This window comes from Anabrus simplex, chromosome 3 (assembly GCF_040414725.1).
Source record: "Anabrus simplex isolate iqAnaSimp1 chromosome 3, ASM4041472v1, whole genome shotgun sequence".
NCBI lineage: Eukaryota > Metazoa > Arthropoda > Insecta > Orthoptera > Tettigoniidae > Anabrus > Anabrus simplex.
In genome coordinates, this window is record NC_090267.1 from 4,196,142 (window position 1) to 4,216,087 (window position 19,946).

At 38.0% G+C, this 19,946-nt stretch overlaps 1 protein-coding gene across 2 annotated transcripts in view; it reads right to left on the reverse strand.

Moving 5' to 3' along the window:
• The window catches only part of LOC136866908 (zinc finger protein 724), a 42,347-nt gene that overhangs the window by 7,978 nt on the left and 14,423 nt on the right, over positions 1–19,946 (reverse strand). Inside the window, exon 3 of one of the 2 annotated variants that reach the window (XM_067144004.2) lies at positions 9,449–9,544. In XM_067144004.2, the coding sequence (XP_067000105.2) occupies positions 9,449–9,544 (96 nt within the window). Of the gene's footprint in view, positions 1–9,431; positions 9,545–19,946 lie in introns of both variants that reach the window. The other variant, XM_068226899.1, reaches the window with a different exon arrangement.

The following is a 19,946-nucleotide window of genomic DNA, read 5'->3' on the forward strand; positions in this document are numbered from 1 at the left end:
AAGCTATCTGTCTCCAACTGTGGCATGAGCCAACTCTCCAGCATATCCAGGTAGATGAGCCCTGTAATGGATTTTTGCAGCAAAGAAGAAGGGACCATAAACTTTAAATTTCGAGATGGCACAGAAAACATTGAGCTTGGGAGAGTCATGAATGTGCTGCACACAGGTATGGGGGATTTTCAGCCCCCCAAATTTGTACATTTTGCCTGTTAACTTCACCACTCAGAAAAAATGCTGCCTCATCACTGAAGGCAAGGTTGTCACAAAATTCATCATCTTCCATACGCTCCTGATAACTTGTACAAAAATCGAAATGATTCACTTTTCAGCCGGCAACAATGCTCGGACCAGACGCAAATGGTAAGGGCACATCTGCAATATTTTCCTTACGACTGTCCAAACAGTTGAACGAGGCACGTTCATTTCTCTGCTTGCTCGATGAGTTGACTTTCGCGGGCTACGTTCAAAACTGCGTCGCACACACTCTACCGTTTCTTCAGGCACACTAGGATCACCTGTTGATTTTCTCTTGCACAGACATTCCGTCATTTTGAACTGTTCATACCATCGGCGAATGGAGTTGGCACTGGGTGGATCTTTCCGATACTTTGTTCTAATGTTTTGTCACACGATTATCACTGATTGGCTGTCTGACTCGTAGGCTGAATGGCCAGCATACTGGCCTTTGGGTCAGAGGGTCCCGGGTTCGATTCCTGGCCGGGTTAGGGATTTTAACCTTCATTGGTTAATTCCAGTGGCCAGGGATATGGGTGTTTGTGCTGCCCCCAACATACCTGCAACTCACACAACACACATAACACTATTCTCCACCACAATAACACGCAGTTACCTACACATGGCAGATGCCGCCCACCCTCGTCGGAGGGTCTGCCTAACAAGGGCTGCACTCAGCTAGGAATAGCCACAAAAAATTATTATTTATACTGATTGGCTGGAATGAAATTCCAGAACAGCATACGCTTTTTCACTGTTAGTTGCCATATTTGCAACTGTTCGAGTAGAGGATGCATCATGTCTGCTGGATGTTGCAACTGTTGTGCTCTCGCGAGCATTGGGGAAAGCACAATATATGGAGGGCTATTCAAACAAAACAAAACAAAATAAAACAAAACTTTGAGGGATACTTGTCTTAGAAGATCAAATACCATCACAATATCTCTAATAAAATGACTAGAAATATTTGACAAAACTGCTCAAATCATTTGTGTGCACCCTGTATATAGTCTAATTATTTCATACTCAGTATATATAATATATAAAATATATTACAATGAAAAATTATACTAAAAAAAAGTAAGGGGAAAAATATTTTTAGGAATATTGTCAAGGGGCAAAAACTGTACTAAGAGTAAAACTGTTTTTGGGAAAAAAGCTGGGGAAAATCTCAGTGAATCACCTGCCATATCTAAGTTCATAGAACCCTACTAGACAATGACTTGACTTTGTACGTAAAGTTAGGGTTGATGATATCACCTTGGTTTATGAAAGAAACAATCTACAGTGTGAATCACAACTGTATGCATGAATTCATGAATCTATACTTAACTAAGAAAAGTTAAAGAAATATAAGCTATCATAAAATGGGGTTATGTTGACATTTTTTGCAGTTTTACTTTCACCAGAAGAAACAATTGCTTGAAATACATTTATTCCAATCCATATTATTCAGTGTATCTATAAGGACTGTCTTAACAAGTAATTTTACAGAATACAACAGAAAGCAAATTGTTATTAAAAAACTGAGTAACCCCCACATTTCAGATAACCACTGACATACTTCCAGAGTAATATAGGAAACCACAAATGTGCAGTTTTTAAAATTTCCATCCATTAGCAGGCTTTGATCTCTCAGGTTGAGGTGTCCCGTACTTTTCCGCGGATTCCCTGTACATGAGTCATTCATCCAGTATCCCTGTAAGGGCTTTATCAAACATATCTACACTTTAATTCCGATAGAAGATGCTCAAAGTTTACACTTATATTCTCCTGGCATTGTCAGAAGAAGTACCTCACACAACCACCTGATTTAAAAAAACACATACAGATGATGCTTGCAAATGCGTGGTGCTCAAACAACTACAAGCTGATCCTAACAGAACGTCAGTTCGTATAAAGCACCAAAACAAAATTGATTTAAATTTGCACTTGCTGACTATGCGAAAGCTCACAATACATTCAGTACCATGCGGTATAATAATAAAACTCTCTCAACAGGAAAAGTGCAAAAGTGCCGACATTCAAAGTAAATACCATTCACACAATAATACTAACTTTCACTCACAAATGGCTGGTTAAAAAACAATGCATGCTACATCAACAAAAATCTATCCATGGTCAGAAAATGAGCGCATATTCATCTGAGGATAAACCCTTATCATAATCAACCCCATTTTACGATACATGGTGTGGGGTACTGTAGTCACGTCCTAGTTCGTGAACCATGGGCAATGGCTGAATGGCCTAGTAAGTTGTCCTGAAAGTCGGGATACCAGCTGTTACGGAATAGGAGTGGGCATCTCGGACATATTCTAAGTCAAGGTCTTCCTTGTGCTCAGGCGGCTAGGGCTATACAATCCACCGGCAGTCCCTAACCCATTACGGGAGAGATCCTCACTTGGACTATGTGTAAGTAAGGTAGCACCTTGCTTCATGAATTAATCGTGTTCAGAAAAATTTAAGCAAGCCTCGGACCTATGGGAGTAATGGAGTCCCACTCCCATTTGACAGGCGAAGGACTCCTTGGAGACAACTTGGCAAACAAAATGGAATTTGTTGGGAAGCTATCAAAATTAATGGGGCTTATGGGAGAAAGAAATTAGAACTGGCTGAGTCAGCAAAGAGGATGTGCTAGGACTAAGGGATATTCAGGTAAGGGGAGATAAGGACAAAGAGATAGGAGATTATAAAATGTACTTGATGGGTGTTAAAAAGGGAAGGGCAGAGTATGGGATAGGACTGTTCACCAGGAATGTTATTGCACACAATATAGCTTCTGTCAGGCATGTAAACGAGCGGATGATGTGGGTAGATTTGGCAGTTGGAGAAATTAAGACGAGAATTGTCTCTCAGTGTATTCACCATGTGAGGGTGCAGTTGAGGATGAAATTGAAAAGTTTTATGAAGCATTGAGTGACATTGTAGTCAGGGTCAACAGCAAGGATAGGATAAAGATAATGGGTGATTTCAATGCAAGAGTATCCCATAATACCAAAACAATTTGATTCCTGGTGAGATAAGTGTCGAGGTGTGCAGCTCCAACATGTTCTTGGACTTAGGCATGTTTGATAGACGGCATTTTGGGTTTAGGAAAGGTTATTCCACTCAAGCTCAACTTGTAGGATTTTGGCAAGATATAGCATATATCAGAGGGTAGATCATGGGAGTCTACCGGCAAGAATGAGGGCTATTGGACTAGACAAAAGTCACTGAAAGCGTGGCTATATTTCTACAAAATAGAACTTAGAGAATTAGAGTAAAGGAGGATTATCAGATACTGTAATTAAAAAGAGGGGAATTCCTCAAGCCAGTACTATTGGACCTTAATGCTTTCTTACATATAGAAATGATATGAGTAAAGAAGTTGAATCAGAGGTAAGATTTATTGTGGATGATATTATTCTGCAGAGAGTAGTAAATAAATTACACACTTGTGGGAAGCTGCAAAATGAACTTGACAATGTTGTGAGATGGACAGCATAAAATGGTATGAGGATAAATAGGCTTAAAGGTCAGGTTGTGAGTTTCACTAAAAGGAACAGTCCACTCAGTTTCAGTTACTGCATTGATGGTGTGAAAGTTGGTAATGTGGATCACTGTAAGTACCTAGGTGTTAATACATGGAAAGGTCTTCATTGGAGTCATCACATAAATGTGATTGTAAATAGAGGGTAAAAATCTCTGCACATGGTTATGAGGGAATTTAAGGGAAGCAATAAAGATTTAAAGGATGGGAGATACAAGTCTCTGGTAATAACCCAACTAGAGTATGGTTCCAGTGTATGGGACCCTCACCAGGATTACTTGATTCAAGAACTGGGAAGAATCCAAGGAAAAGCAGTTTGATTTGCTCTGGGTGATTTCCGGCAAAAGAGTAGTGTTACAAATATTTTGCAAAATTTAGGTTAGGAAGACTTGAAGAAAAGGAGATGAGCTGCCCGACTAAGTGGTATGTTCTGAGCTGTCAGTGGAGAGATGCGTGGAATGATATTAGCAGGCAAATAAGTTGGAGTGGTGTTTTTTTAAAAGGAGGAAAGATCACAATATGAAGTTGGAATTTAAAAGGATAGACTGGGACGAATATTTATTTACAGGAAGGGGAGTTAGGGATTGGAATAACTTACCAAGGGAGATGTTCAATAAATTTCCAAATTCTTTACAATTATTTAAGAAAAAACTAGGTAAACAACAGGTGGGGTATCTGCCACCAGCGCGACTGCCCTAGATGCAGATCAGTGGATGCACGTTTATAATTTGCTGACGTTCATTTCTAGATTAACTGATGCTATACGGTATCTCTTACTGACAAACTGATTGTGCCATCAGATGCTATTTATTGTCATCTACATGGTCGGTCTTATGACATTGTCATATTCATGTGTTACATCGAATAAGCTCAAATTTGGGTGCAGTTTTCATACATTATTTTTCATATACTTCTGTAGCAGCTGGAATCACAAAATTTGGCTTGCATATGGCTGCTGCTAGTGCCAAAGTACACGCCAAATCTGATGATTCTTTCTCTTCTATGCTATACAATATACATATCATACATGTATCATATAAATTATACACAGGAGAGTTTTCCACCTATTCAATACTAAGTTGTATTTACAATGTTATTTACATTACATGGGACTAGTTTCAACCCTACTCGGGGTCATCATCAGCCATATTAAACATACACAATATTTGACGAAATCCTAAAACATGTTTCTACGCAGTAAGAATCTTATGAATATACAATTTGCAATATGATGTGTGGTTGAATTAGGCAAGGGCTATGGTGCTCAAAATGTTGCAAATGAAATGAAATATTACGTGTGACATAGGTGAGCAATAAATAATACAAGTACACTAAACATGCTAAAAAGTCTGGAATAAAAGTACAAATGAGGTGCTTTGGGTTGTAGGCTAAAAATTTCAGAATGATTTTAGACTCGTGGAATTCAGTAGGTCCTGGTAATACGTAACGGTTGTGGACCGAGTGCTATGATACTAAGAATGAACACAATGTAAACTGACACAAAATATATAAGTATGTACAATGTCTGAGTAACAAAATGTTTAGTTGATACTCTCTCTAGAAGAAGAGTCGACTATACATTGTATCAGCTTTAGCGGAGAATTTGGTACTTGGTGTATTAAGTAACCAAGCCATGTTGATAGGGCTTCATGGTTGATTGTTGGAATTGTGCAGACTGAATATGAAGTTTTTGAATTCTTCTTGAGAAAGTAGACACTGTGCGTGGTGATATTAATTGGTGGAACTCTCAGTTCATAGGGGAAAACAAATTGGACCCATTAAAATTGAGAAAAGCCAGTAAAATGCAAAGTATGCGGAAAGAGGAAAAGATTACCACAAAGCGAATGGACTGCGGTGTGTGTAGCTTAGCTGATAGTGTGTGACTGGTGGCGGACAGAGAAATATGGGAGGGGAGGAAGGCAGGCACATGCCACCTCCACTCTATCCATCTCTCTCAACTAAAACCTGTATAACTCTCTTGTTTTGCAATTTAGGCCACTAAGTTATGGCAGTAAGAAAACAGTTAAATTTCTTTCCATAACAGCTTAGAATCTTAAATTTGTAAATTGAAAAGTGGAGGACTTCTGCCGCACTAATCTAGTATATTACCTTTTATTGTTCCACCTGCGTAAAAAACTTTGCCTCTAATTAGGTTTACTTTCTTCCATTGCCCAGCTCTCATTACCTTTCCCCGCCTCCAAAACCGAGCTTGCATTTCACACACTCATCCTCGATGCCCCCTGCCTCATCTGAATGTGCAGCTTATATATAAACAAACTCTCTCCCTCTCTCCATAGCAACACCACTGTTGCCCAGTAAATTGTTTCAGTGCCCTCCTTGTCATCTGCGGCCGTGTCTCAACATCTGGCAAGTGATGGTGGAATGGGGTAAGGGCCCACCCTGCTCTGGCTCAGTCTCCTTCATAACGTCGTGCTGGAGCACCATACTTTCCGGCAAGAGCTCAGGTGCGGTAACTCAACCGCCTACTTCATCTTGGAGCAGTGTCTCTATATCAGGTCAGAGGCGACCATCACCATGGCTACCCCTCTCATTGTAGCGGGAGAGATGTATCTGAGGGTACTTGGGAGGTCCAGGAGACCCCACCCGGGTATCGTTGTGGCGGCCACTCTTGCTGTCAAATTTGACCTGAACATCCCAGACTTCTATGGCTTCAGAAAGACTTCAAGACTTGTTTTGACATAATTACTAACAAATGAAATTACATCAAGAAATTTTCAACTTCCAATATTTCTAAAACACAAAATTTCTAAACTGTGTCACCCGAGGAAGGACTTTTGGGGGGAAAAAGTCTGTACCGGAGGTTCACCACCCCATTCATTTAAATTCAGCACCTTGGAGAATGCCATCAAAAATATAAAACTTGCAAAACCTAGCACAAGAAGTTTGAATATTTCACTGCAGATGTCACTACTATAAACTTATGTTATGCCCTCTGGTGTGAACGTGAACTATTAAAATTCCAGAGTAATTTTGTACATTAAACTGAACAGTTTATTATTTGTTTTTGGTGTGCTAAAGGTTACAGTACTTCTACCTCTTTCTGCCAACTTAAGATGTTAGCCTATAGAAAATTTTGTATATATCTATTTATCAACCAATCAAAATGTTCTGGTATTTATTTAACTATCCAATAAGAATTAGGGGTGTGTAGGGCCTTAGCCCAGAGTTTTCTGGAACTTTCCCCTTGGTTATAAATGCTGGCACATTTTCGGACCAGGTTGGCTTATTGATCGCTGAAGTCTAGAGTGTGTGTTTATAAAGAAGGCCTCATCCATCTTCGAGAGGTCCACCATCTCAAGGTAATGGCAGATCCTGATTAAAATCTGATAGTCTTTTTCAGCTAGTTCGAGGGGAAGGATTTAAATCTTTAGTGATGTAACTTTATTTTCTAAAATGTAAATTACAAGCTTAAATGTAAATTTCAACTAGCCAAAAGAACTTAACCGAAATCAGGCAACAGAGAGTGAGGTACTCTCTCGTGTTCCCTCTCAACTTGATCTTCAGATGACTATGATGTTGTAACCATTAAAATCTATCTTATAATTCTGTAACTTAACCTCTTATCTAGTCACCTCAGTAGCGTAGGCTTAGCCTCTGCAATGTCGGGCCATTAGCCCAAATAGGTTTTTATGCATATAATGTAAATTTCTGGGAGTGCAAGGGTTCGCCTCCTTTCCATTTTGGTTTTCGGGCCAGCAATTTAACTTTTTGTTTTTACCAAAGGCCTTGTAGAATGGGTACTTACTACCCCTGTTAAACTCTATGTCATTCTTTTCATGGTAAAAATACCAGACTGTTGAGCATTTAAGAGAGTGAAAACTGTTTGATTTTGTAAAATGTAGGTTGTGCCTTTGATAGGCCTGGACATTTTTGAAAATAGATTCCTAAGTGTAAATTGATAGGGCAATAAAATGCTTCCTAATAATGTAAAGGTTCAATGATTTGGAGAGTAGTCTCCTGGAGCAAAGGCGCTTGACATTTAAAATATTATTTTTATATCTCAATGTTGTACCTTAAATCTTGTTATCTGCTTAGCAGATTGTTTTGTTAAAATTTAACATCTGAAAAAAAAAAAACAGAAGAAAAAGAAATGATGTTGTTGTTTGAGTCATCAGTCCATAGACTGGTTTGATGCAGCTCTCCATGCCACCCTATCCTGTGCTAACCTTTTCATTTCTACATAACTATTGCATCCTACATCTGCTCTAATCTGCTTGTCATATTCAAACGTTGGTCTACCCCTACCGTTCTTACCACCTACTTACTTACTTACTTATCCGGCGCTACAGCCCTGCGTGAGCCTTGGCCTTTTCTACGATAGTCCACCATTTACTTCGATCCTGAGCGGCTGGTCTCCATGGGCGGATGTTCATTGCCCTCAAGTCAGCTTCAACTTCATCACTCCATCTATTACGGGGCCTTCCTTGTCACCGTCTTTTGTCTACTCGGGATTTAACTACTTTTCTTGGCATTCGATCTTCCTCCATTCTTTCCACATGGCCAAACCATCGCAGTCTCTGTGCCTTAATAAATCTAACTATATCCTCCTGGTCTAGTATGTTTTGTATTTCAGCATTTGTCCTTATCCTCCAACCATTCTGGTCTTGAATTGGGCCATATATTCGTCTCACCACCTACACTTCCTTCAAAAACCAACTGAACAAGTCCTGGGTGTCTTAGGATGTGTCCTATCATTGTATCTGTTCTTCTCATCAAATTTAGCCAAATTGATCTCCTCTCACCATTTTGATTCAGTATCTCTTCATTCGTGATTCGATCTATCCATCTCACCTTCAGCATTCTTCTGTAACACCACATTTCAAAAGCTTCTATTCTCTTTCTTTCTGAGCTAGTTATCATCCATGTTACACTTCTATACAATGCCACGCTCCAGACGAAAGTCTTCAAAAACATCTTTCTAATTCCGATATCAATGTTTGAAGTGAGCAAATTTCTTTTCTTCAGAAAGCTCTTCCTTGCTTGTGCTACTCTGCATTTTATGTCCTCCTTGCTTCTGCCATCGTTAGTTACTTTACTACCCAAGTAACAATATTCATCTACTTCCTTTAAGACTTCATTTCCTAAACTAATATTTCCTGCATCACCTGCCTTCGTTCTACTGCACTCCATTACTTTTGTTTTGGACTTATTTATTTTCATCTTATAGCTCTAATTTTAAAGTTTTAAATTTTTGCGGGGGGCTTTACGTCGCATCGACATGGATAGGTCTTATGGTGATGGTGGGATAGGATAGGCCTAGGAGTTGGAACGAAGTGGCCGTGGACTTAACTGAGGTACAGCCCCAGCATTTGCCTGGTGTGAAAATGGCAAACCACGGAAAACCATATTCAGGGTTGCCGACAATGGGATTCGAACCCCTATCCCCCAGAAAGTTTTAAATTAATCTTCTGACTGTTATATCCACCCATTCATGCCCGCACCTTCTTTCACCTCTGTAAACCAAGGTATCCCCGTTACAATAATAACAACTATAACAACAATAATCAAGCTTGATATTTTCATTATATACCCACGGGTTAGAGAATTCTTTCCAAGTTATACAAGTTTGTTACGCATGCATCATGGGTGCGCACTGAAATTATTTCTGCAATTTTCTTGCTATTTCCATTATCAGACAGTGGCTTACCAAAGTATATACACTACCTCAAATGCATTTTCCTGTGTTGGCCCTGGCTCAGTTAACTCTGATTTAGTTTCTTGTTTCAGAGGTATCATATCTGATATAAATTCAAAATTTTCCTGTGGAAAGAGAGATATATTAAGCACAATCCTTGCACACATCCACAACTATATTCACTAGCAAATGAACATGATATTATCAGGTGGTATTTTAAATAATTTGAAAGTTTCATAAATGCTTTGGGAAAATTTCTACACGTAGACGATCATTAAAATCAAAAGGTGCAATTCAGGAGAGAACAAAAGCTTCCTATTTGAATGATCAGAAATATGTTTCATTGTGGAGCAATCTTATGACACATTAAAAAAATGAAGTTATCATAGTGACATCAGGAAAAATGTATAGAAACATTGATAATTATTCTACTCACAATAAAAGAAAAAAAGATTCTTAAAAATTCTGACCATCAAAATTGACACCAGGAAGTATAGCTCAGTGTGACATATGTTTATTACATCTCACCTGCTGGGCCGATGACCTTCGATGTTAGGCCCCTTAAAACAACAAGCATCATCAAGCAGCATGCAACCATCTCACCTGTTGTATGCTAAGTCCGCAGCTATAAGACTGGTTGGATACTCAACAGAACTAAAATCAACTATCACAAACTGTCCAGGTGTCACCTAGCCAGAACGTGCTATTTACACATTATTCTACCATGACTACCGAAATGTATTTTTACAATACACCTTGCACTTTATTTTTTTGACTGAAGCCCCTACTTTCCCATCAGAAAACTCCTGAGTTTTTCTTGCTTAAGCTGAGTGGATGTTGAACTAGACATCAGATTCAGGAAACAAAATACCTAACAGGCCAGTAATCAAATCAAGAGCCTATACTTAACAATAAGGCTCTTTCCCCTGATACGGTAAAAAGTATGAAGTAACCAAATCCTAACCTAAATTCTCTCTCAATAATGGTAAACATCAGGGGTCATTGTGAGGGCTTATAGCCCCACTGCCTGAAAGTGTCATGTTTGGACACACTACAGTTAGAGCACCGTGCATTTATTATTATGTCAAATCTGCAAAAATTTAGAGGGAATATAGCACAATATCATTGCAATTACCCACAATTTTCAATAAGAATAAATAACTTCCAGGATTCCATGACTGGTGCTCTGATGTTCAACATAGGAATGCTACAGCTTATATCATGAAGGCCTCTATGTATGCCGTGTGATGAAAGGATTTGCTATGCCCAACTAAGGAGCACCTTCTCCTCCCAATATCTGTCCATCCTCTTGCATTGTCCATCCTCTATTTAGTCAGGTGGGCTTTGACAGAAAATTTGTCTTTGTGAATTAACGTTCTGAATTTTATTCTATCTTGAATAGGGTGTTCATTAATGCCAATCTCGTTTAGGTCTTCACTGAATTCTTTTAGCCAATTATTGTGATTATTCATTGATGAGGATAAGTTTAAAATTTTCCTTGGGAGCCTGATATTATCCATTCTATATAAGTGACTATAAAATTGCAATCACTGTTTCCTGATTGAACCTGTCTTATTTTCTGTAACTTGGTAGATTTCATGTGATTTCTTTCTTCCACCCAAATTCCATTTTTGCATTTTGGTCTTAAGATTTCCCTGAGGATTTTTCTTTCTTGTATTTTGACTATCTTTATTCAAGGTTTGCTGCCAATTATAATAGTTCCAGATGCATAAAGTGCTACTGTTTCATCTACTGTATTATAATGTCATAATTTTGCCTTGTTTGGATATAGTTCTTTTACTGTGTCTGTTCCATGTAACTTTGTATGCTCTTTGAAGTTTTACATTTCTTATTATGTACCAAACATTATTTTATGTGAGAGAGTTTATACAGGATTAATTTAAAATGCAATGAATCATTTAGAATAATCCGGTATGTTCAACAAGGAAAAAAGCATTTATAAAATTCATCTCCCACACTGGCACTAATTTCTTCTACATATCTTTGATATTCTCACAGGTATTACACAGTAACATTACTTGAAATATCAAACTTAGAGTTGTTGAATATGAGTACACTCGTGTGACGGATATATGAAGACATTACTCTCTTCTGTAATATTTATACCTTGGAACCTTTTCAGCACATATTTATTCTGAGAATATTACTGCATTATGTGCAGAATTTTAGCTTTTAGCAACTCCTGGACAGCAGCACATTCTTTGTAATTCTATTAGTCATGTGACTTTCAAAGACACCTGTGTGTGTAGCAATTAACTTACATGTCAGTGTAACTTTTTACACATGCCGCAATATTTCAGCATCTTCAAAATACCACTGGACCGAACCAGTATCACTTGCGCCAACTCGGAATTAGCGTGCCACTGCTTTACACTCCGAGCTACCCAGACTGACATTTTTCCATTCAAAATTAAGAGTCAATAAACAGCAAACAACACACTCAAAAGTTTAAAATAGACTGTGTTGAATTTAAAAACAGGGCAAAGAGGCAAATAAATAAAAACTTGCACTTTTCTCCAAAACATTTCACTGGATTTCAGCATCCATCAAAGTATTTTGCATTAACCTGTCAAACCAATTTGACTACTAAAGGTTAAATTCAAATCACTATAATGTCAGTCACTAATCAGTCAGTAACTACTGATCTGCATTTAGGGCAGTCACCCAGGTGGCAGATTCCCTATCTGTTGTTTTCCTAGCCTTTTCTGAAATGCATGATGAATAGAATACCAAGTGTGATCACTCCACTCTCTTAACATTGTAGTTGGAGCATGGCGCTGCAATCTCAACGAACCAGCTGCAACAACACGTACAGCGAGCGTGCGTGAAGTGCCTATTTGCTTGTTTTAGTATTTTCCGAAAGTCCATGTTAGTATCTGGCAGTGCTTTGTATGTGCAATCAACTAGTTTTCTATTATTTCAAGAAAATATATTGTTTCATTCCTGGTTGAAAATCGGGTTACGCAAGGAAACATAAGGGTAGACACTTTTTACACCGCCAAAAGCAAATAATCTGTTTGTTAAGTGGGCTAGAGTTATTCCGCAGAAAGATAAGCAATTGTCAGCCAAAAGCAGAATATGTGACCTGCATTTTTCAGCAGATTTATTTATAAAGGCGGAATGTTCTGTGGTGAATGGTGAAAATGCTGAACTTCCTCATGTGACACGGAAATTAAAACCAGAAGCGGTGCCTCATGTGTTTCCAAATTTAACCAAATACCTATGCACTGACGTAAAATTGTGACAGGCAACCAGTAGGAAAAGGAGTAAGGACAATATTAAGAGGATAAGGAACAAGAATCACAAAGTAAGTGAAGCAATGATGGCAACAGTAGTCCGTAAAGTTCGAAGGTCAGCCTAGTTGTAGTCAAAGTGAGGGTCAGTCTAGTTCTCTTACCAATGCTGAAAATACAATATTGCCTCTCAAAATGCGACTAAAGAATGCAACTCATAATTTAATGCGAGCTAAATGCAGTCTTTCCTGAAATAAAGCTCAGATTAATTTCCTACAGGGGCTGATTAAGAACACAGAATTTTAATTTAAACATTGTAAATTTCTTAGTAAGTAGCAGAAAATTATTATAGACACTATGTTAAAGAAATGCCAAGTAAAATCTCCCAATGGTATGAGATACAGTAGTGATTTTCTTTCAGAGAGTTTATTACGTAGAATAAAATCACCTAAAAAAATATAGGCACTGTCCGTGGCATAATTTATTACATCTTCCCCCACAAAGCCATTTGAGGAAACTCTGCATAAGTGCTATTTCAGATTATTTTAAGGATGAAATGGACAATAATAAACAGTACGGGATAGTTATATTCGAAGAGGTAAACTAAGAGAAGAGATTCAGTTTAATGGTTCTTCACTGAAAGTATATGGCTTTGTCGATTTAGGCAAACTAATGCCAGATTGTCAAAGAAATCAAGGTGGCAAATCATGCATTAGTTTTTTATGTTTAGGCCTTCTTTGCAGAACTGGGTGCAACCTATCACCTTTTATGCAAGCAGAAATGCTACTTCAGGAGATATCCTTGCTAAACTTCTAATTCAGGTTATATTGTAGCTACAAAAGGTTGGGGCGAGAGTGGTAGGTTTCACCTGTGATGGTAGCCAGTCCAATAAGAAAGCCTGGAAATCTTTAGGAACTGGTGGGAAGAAAAATCAAGCACAATGTTATATTCCGAATCCAGCTTATATAAAACGGAAGATCGGGGGTTATTCAGATTTTGTGCATACCTTGAAATGTATAAGAAACTTTTTCCATATTAAAGTACGACTATCTTACAAAGGCAAAAATATGAATTTTGACTTTTATAGGGAACTGTTTAACGAAGATCTCTGTGGATATGCAGGACTTAGAGCTTGCCACAATCTAACAAAAGCTCATGTAGATCATTCCTCCGTTCAAAGAATGAATGCCAGGCTAGCATTCCAACTATTCAGCGATAGTATAGCCTAAGTATTAAAATTTTATCAAGAAATGGGACTGACCAGATTTGTAGGCAGTGAGGTATTTACAAGTGACTTAAACAATGTTTCTGATGCACTCACTGCATTCATAACTTCTAAGGCTCTCTATAAAAACTCACAACTAACCTCAATTTTCTTCAAGCTCTAAAATCTAGGACCACGGAATCCTTAATGGTAACACTTCAAAGTACATTAGAGATGAGCGAGTGGCTCTGGGAAAGAGGTTATGCATATGTGTCTGGCTCCATGGCTCAATGGTTAGCATGCTGGCCTTTGGTCACAGGAGTCCCGCATTCGATTCCTGGCAGGGTCGAGAATTTTAACCGTAACTGGTTAATTTCGCTGGCACAGGGTCTGGGTGTATGTGTCATCTTCATCATTATTTCATCCTCCTCAAGACAGGCAGGTTGCCTACGGGAGTCAAATCGAAAGAACTGCTTCTGGCGAGCCGAACTTGTCCTTGGACACTCCCGGCACTAAAAGCCATACGCCATTTCATTTTATGCGTATGTATTGACAGGAAAACCCACTCAAGATCCCTTGGAGTGAAACTTTGGAATCACGCGTTCACTCAGTTCGGATCCATCCATGACTGATATTTTTTATTTGCATTTACTACAATGTCCCTACGTTCCTGTAAAGAAGGCACTATCACCTGAAGGAAACTGTGAGCCTAAAAGCGAAGTAGTGCTGACATCCTTTATACACCAAAAGCGAATGTTGGCCTGGGATCAGAAAGTGTGCGATGAGACTGTAAAAAAGTCAGTGGAAACTTCCATAAAAGAAAAAATCGTTATTCAGTACAGTTCAAATATTGAAGATTGGGAAAGTGCTGTGCCAGAGTTGAGCCCCAACCCCGATCCATTGATACGAAAGTATTTATTTTATCATGTGGCTGGGTATGTTGTTAGGCAATGATCAAAGTTTATTAAGTGTATATCCTGTGTTCAGTTCTTACGGAAATTAAAGGTATCGATGTGCCAGTGGTACGAGATTTCTAAACCATCCGTCTAAAAGTGTGTATGACATTCTTTTTCAGACTGAAAGGAAAATTCATGAAAAACTGAGCTCGTCTAGTTCAATGTGGGGCAATAATTTTTTACGAGTGTCATGACTCGACTGAGGCGATTTCAGTTGTGCCATTAGGAGTTGGCTGTTGTATTGAACACACTTTGGACCTTATTCCAAACCTGGTCTACCACTATTTAAAGTGCTGCTTCGTCTTCAGAACGAGAGAAATCTGCAGAGAACTGCAAGCTCGATAATCTGCTGAGTCTACTCGTAAACTATCGAAAGTGGCCTCAAACTAGTTTTGGTGAGTAAATTAATTCATTTAATTTCTTTGAGAAAAGGGCCAGTGTTATTTACAATCAGGTGTATGTTTAATGTGCTCAGTTTAAAAAATACTCTTTAATTATTGACAGTATTATTCATGGGTTGTAACTTCCATTAAATCAGCTGACAGTGTAGCGTTGGTAATAGGCTCACTAGCGCCGCTGTGCAGGAGCGCCCTTGAACTCGGTGAGTGACCTCACTAGGTAATCTATTCGTAATGTTAAATGATTGCAAAGAAATTGGAAATTTATTGAACATCTCCCTCGGTAAGTTATTCCAATCTGTAACTGCCTTTGCCCCAATTTGTCCTCTTGAATTCCAACCTTATCTTCATATTGTGATCTTTCTTACTTTTAAAGACACCACTCGAACTTATTCGTCCACTAATGTCTTTCCACATCATCTCTCCACTGACAGCTCGGAACATACCACCTATTATTTTATAACATGTAAGTATTCTCATGTTTAGACCCGTATTGAAATTTGCTATAATCTGTATACAATTTTTACTTTTTATATTCCACATATTCAATACAATTTCGCAGGCACGGGGACTGGGTGTATTTGTCGTCTTCATCATCATTTCATCCTCATCACGACACGCGGTTCACCTACGGGTGTCAAAACGAAAGACCTGCTTCTGGCAAGCCGAACTTGTCCTCGGACTCTCCTGGCACTAAAAGCCATATGCCATTTCATTTTATGCGTATGTATTGACAGGACAACTCACTCAAAAAAAAAAAAAATTGTATGCAAGTTACATACCACCTAGTCGAACAGCTCATTTCCTTCCTTCCCAGTCTTCCCAGCCCAAAATTTGCAACATTTTTGTAATGCTACTCTTTTGTCGGAAAACACCCAGAATTAGTCGAGCTGTTTTCCTTTGGATTCTTCCAGTTCTTTAATCAAGTATTTCTGGTGAGGATTCCATATACTGGAACAATTCTCTGGTTCGGGTCTTACCAGAGATTACATGCCCTCTATTTTACATCCTTACCACAACCCTTAAATACCCTCATAACCATGCACAGAGATCTGTACCCTTCATTGAAAATCCCATTTATGTAATGACCCCAATGAAGATCTTACCACCAGGCGAGTTCGCCGTGCAGTTAAGGGCGCACAGCTGTGAGCTTGTATCCGGGAGATAGTGGGTTCGAACCCCACTGTCGGCAGCCCTGAAGATGGTTTTCCTTGGTTTCCTATTTTCACACCAGGCAAATGCTGGGGCTGTACCTTAATTAAGGCCACGGCCGCTTCCTTCCACTTCCTAGGCCTTTCCTATCTTATCGCCGCCATAAGACCTGTGTCGGTGCAACGTAAAGAATATAGAAAATACAGCAGCGAAGATCTTTCCTTATATTAACACCTAGGTACTGACTATGATCCCCATAAGGAACTTTCACACAAAAAATGCAGTATCGTCAACCGGGGTGAGATTGGTCCTACAAGGTGAGATTGTTCCACTTGGGGAAGTTTTAAGTATGTTTTTCCCCTTTGCATTTGATGGGGGATAATTTGGATTGTGTGGTCCCTCATGTTTTTAAGGACATATGTTGGCCACACTGAAACAACTGTTTGAGTTTCAGGAGAATTCCCATTGGGGCAGCACTAGTTAGTTTTGACTTTATATTTTATTGGCAGGAACAACATCCGATAACTTTCGCATGTGTGATTGGCAAGAAAAGTGGCAAAAATTGGTAAGTATTGTGCCCTTCAAAAGTGGTAATATTTTATTAAGAGAGAACATTTTATTACAACAGTGAGTTGGGACATTATTTCGACAGCCAGGAAGGGGAATTTCAACACTTCCGAGCTGGCGAGAACAAGTTATTTGGAGACTGGATTTCCCGGTTTAGTAGCGAGCAAGGGCGAGTCGGGAATTCTGTTAGTTAGATGTCCTTCAGTCAGCCGTGTGTGCCACGTGACAAGGTGAATAGTATGTGAGCTGGTCCATCGATAAAGCCAAGGATGATTGACGTAGGACAGTGTCAGCCAATAAAACGACAATCTTCGCCTGAATGTAATGGATCGACCAATCAAGATTAATTAAGAGACGCACCTCCGTCTCAAGACGATGAAATAATGGTATTTCCAAAGGAAAATTTTATTCTGGATTCTGCTTCTGAATTCTGCGTCTGATAGTTATTCTGACTGCAACTACTGTCGAGTTTAGACGTCTTTTACTTCGCTGGGGAACTTTACCTCACAGAAGGCATTGAAATTTGAACATACAGCAATTCAGACATTCCCTAAATTCTGTCTACGAATAATTTGAGATTTGCAAAAGATAAGTGTTTTTACCCATCTCAACAAGCATCGGGCGTGTGTCCTGGACTTTTTCTAAGGCCTGTTTGTCAGTTTCAGCTTTGTCATAAGGAAAATCAGGAGAGGAAGACTACTGGTTCGAGTGCATTTCAAGATGCCTGTCCTTCTACAAACTGAATTCTGCTGCTGTTTCCTGTACGCCCTCACGTCCTCAATGAGCTTCTAATTATGTGAGGCACCTCAGACATGGACGGGACACAGTTTGATGGTGGGTGAGGTGATCATACTCTAGGTCATCAGCCAGAATCCAACAGTCAACAGTCACATGAGTATCATTTAAAAAATTTTCTTTCTGTCTATCTATGTATAATTTGTGTAAACATAGCTTTTTCTTATTCATTTAGAGTAACTTCTATTAGTATTGTTATAGTTAGATTTTTCATTCCTTCTTTCCTTGGTGAAAGGTAGTTTGTGTTACTGAATGGATGTGTATTGGACTCTATTACCTAGTCATTTGAGTGAGTGTCTTCAAGAGGAATTTCGATTGTCCCAAGTTCAGTATGGCAGGAGAACTAAAATTAATTTGACCTCTACATTAATCTTGGATGAGTTTAAAATGATTTTATAATTTAATTGAAACCAGATGGGACAGTATTTCAGTACTTTTCATTATGTTAAATCTCATTCTATGATTATACGATGTTTCAATGGATATGAGATACGCTAGAGTCATATGAAATGTTATCGTACAGTAACCTTTGCGAGTGTGATCATGCGCGGTCAGAAGTAACAATAATAATAATAATAATAATAATAATAATAATAATAATAATAAAATTAAGTCAACTTAATTACAGGCTAAAAACATGAATAAGGTCATGAGTATAATATAATTTATTCTTGAATGAGATTAATGTGTGCTCATTTTGTGTAAATGTAGACCTGGAACATGGCAGTATCCTGACAGATCATTTGTATATTTTACTGTGCTACGGTATTATTTTTGACTTGTAGATGGACACTATAATTTGTGGAATAATTTGTGCATCTATTATAAGAGTCATTTTGGAAAGAAAATATGTTATTCAACATAATTTCTTCAGTTTGAGCACAGATTAATTGAGAGCCACAAGTATTAGGAGAATAAAATTAATACCGCATCTCATGAACCGTAAGCACATATTTTTGATTTTTGACTTGTGTTAAAGGCATTTTTAATTGATAATTTCTTGATGATTCCTATTCATAATATTCCCTTGGGTATCGTTGTATGATTAATTTCTTCACTGAAGTGATAATCTTGACTCTATCACATCCCAAGTCGATGCAAGGAATTTTACATGATATCGTCATATTAAGAATATTTACCCTGACTTAGATTAAACTCAAAAATAATAATCAAGGGTTAGTATTCATGTAAATAGTTTTATAATGTTACCATGTGCCTTTGTGTGAATGTGTTGTGTGTAATTTACTCATATTTTGTGTATTGTGATTTTTCTTGTCAATACTTGTGGTGATATTCTCCGTTGTGCGCGTAAATTTGGGTCGATTTTATGTCATTTTCGCGTGCTCATAATTCGATTGGATATGAATCTTTAGTAGATTTTATTGAATTTTAAGATAGAATAGGGTCTTATCTACTAAATAAAAATGAATAAGTTAAGGCCATGTCAGTGGATCAAATTCACGAACTCAAATTTATAGATATTACATAACCATTAATTATACGTAAATGAGTAACATGTGGATTGACATGATGTCAGGTTTAAACTGATTATGAGTGAATTATTTACTGAATAATTATAAAAGTAATTTAATTGGTAAATTTAAAGTCTAAGAAAGACAAATTGATAATAATTTCATGAAGGAAAAATTTTATTTTATTTTTAATAAGAGGGAGAAAGTGATCACTTTTTCATTAATATTACATGAGATCCAGAGGAAATATTTTAATTTTCGAAATAATTTTATTATTATTTGAGAAAGTGTTCTCGGAAATCAATTTGATTTTGTTACTAAGTTTAATGTAGGTTAATATTTATTATTATAATTGCAGATTCGAACATCTGCCGTCCTTTAAAATGATGAAGATTTCTTACCAGTAGTAGCCTGAAGAGAAGACAATAATACAGAATTTCCTACATTTTGTAATTTAAATGTTATTTGGAGAGTGTTAGTTATAATAAATGTGAAAAACCTATTTCAGCATTCTTTCATTTGCTGCTAGTCCTTAAGCTATCCTTGCCCTTAAAATTTTCTGCACAGCCAGTGAGCGAACAGTCTGCGACTGAGACTCTCGCTCACCGGCCGAGCTGAGCCCGGCATGACGGGGGCAGTATACATTTAGTGCTGAAAATTATGCTGATCATGAAGCAGCTAATATTATAAAGAATCAATGTACATATTCAGCAACAATTAACAAATTAG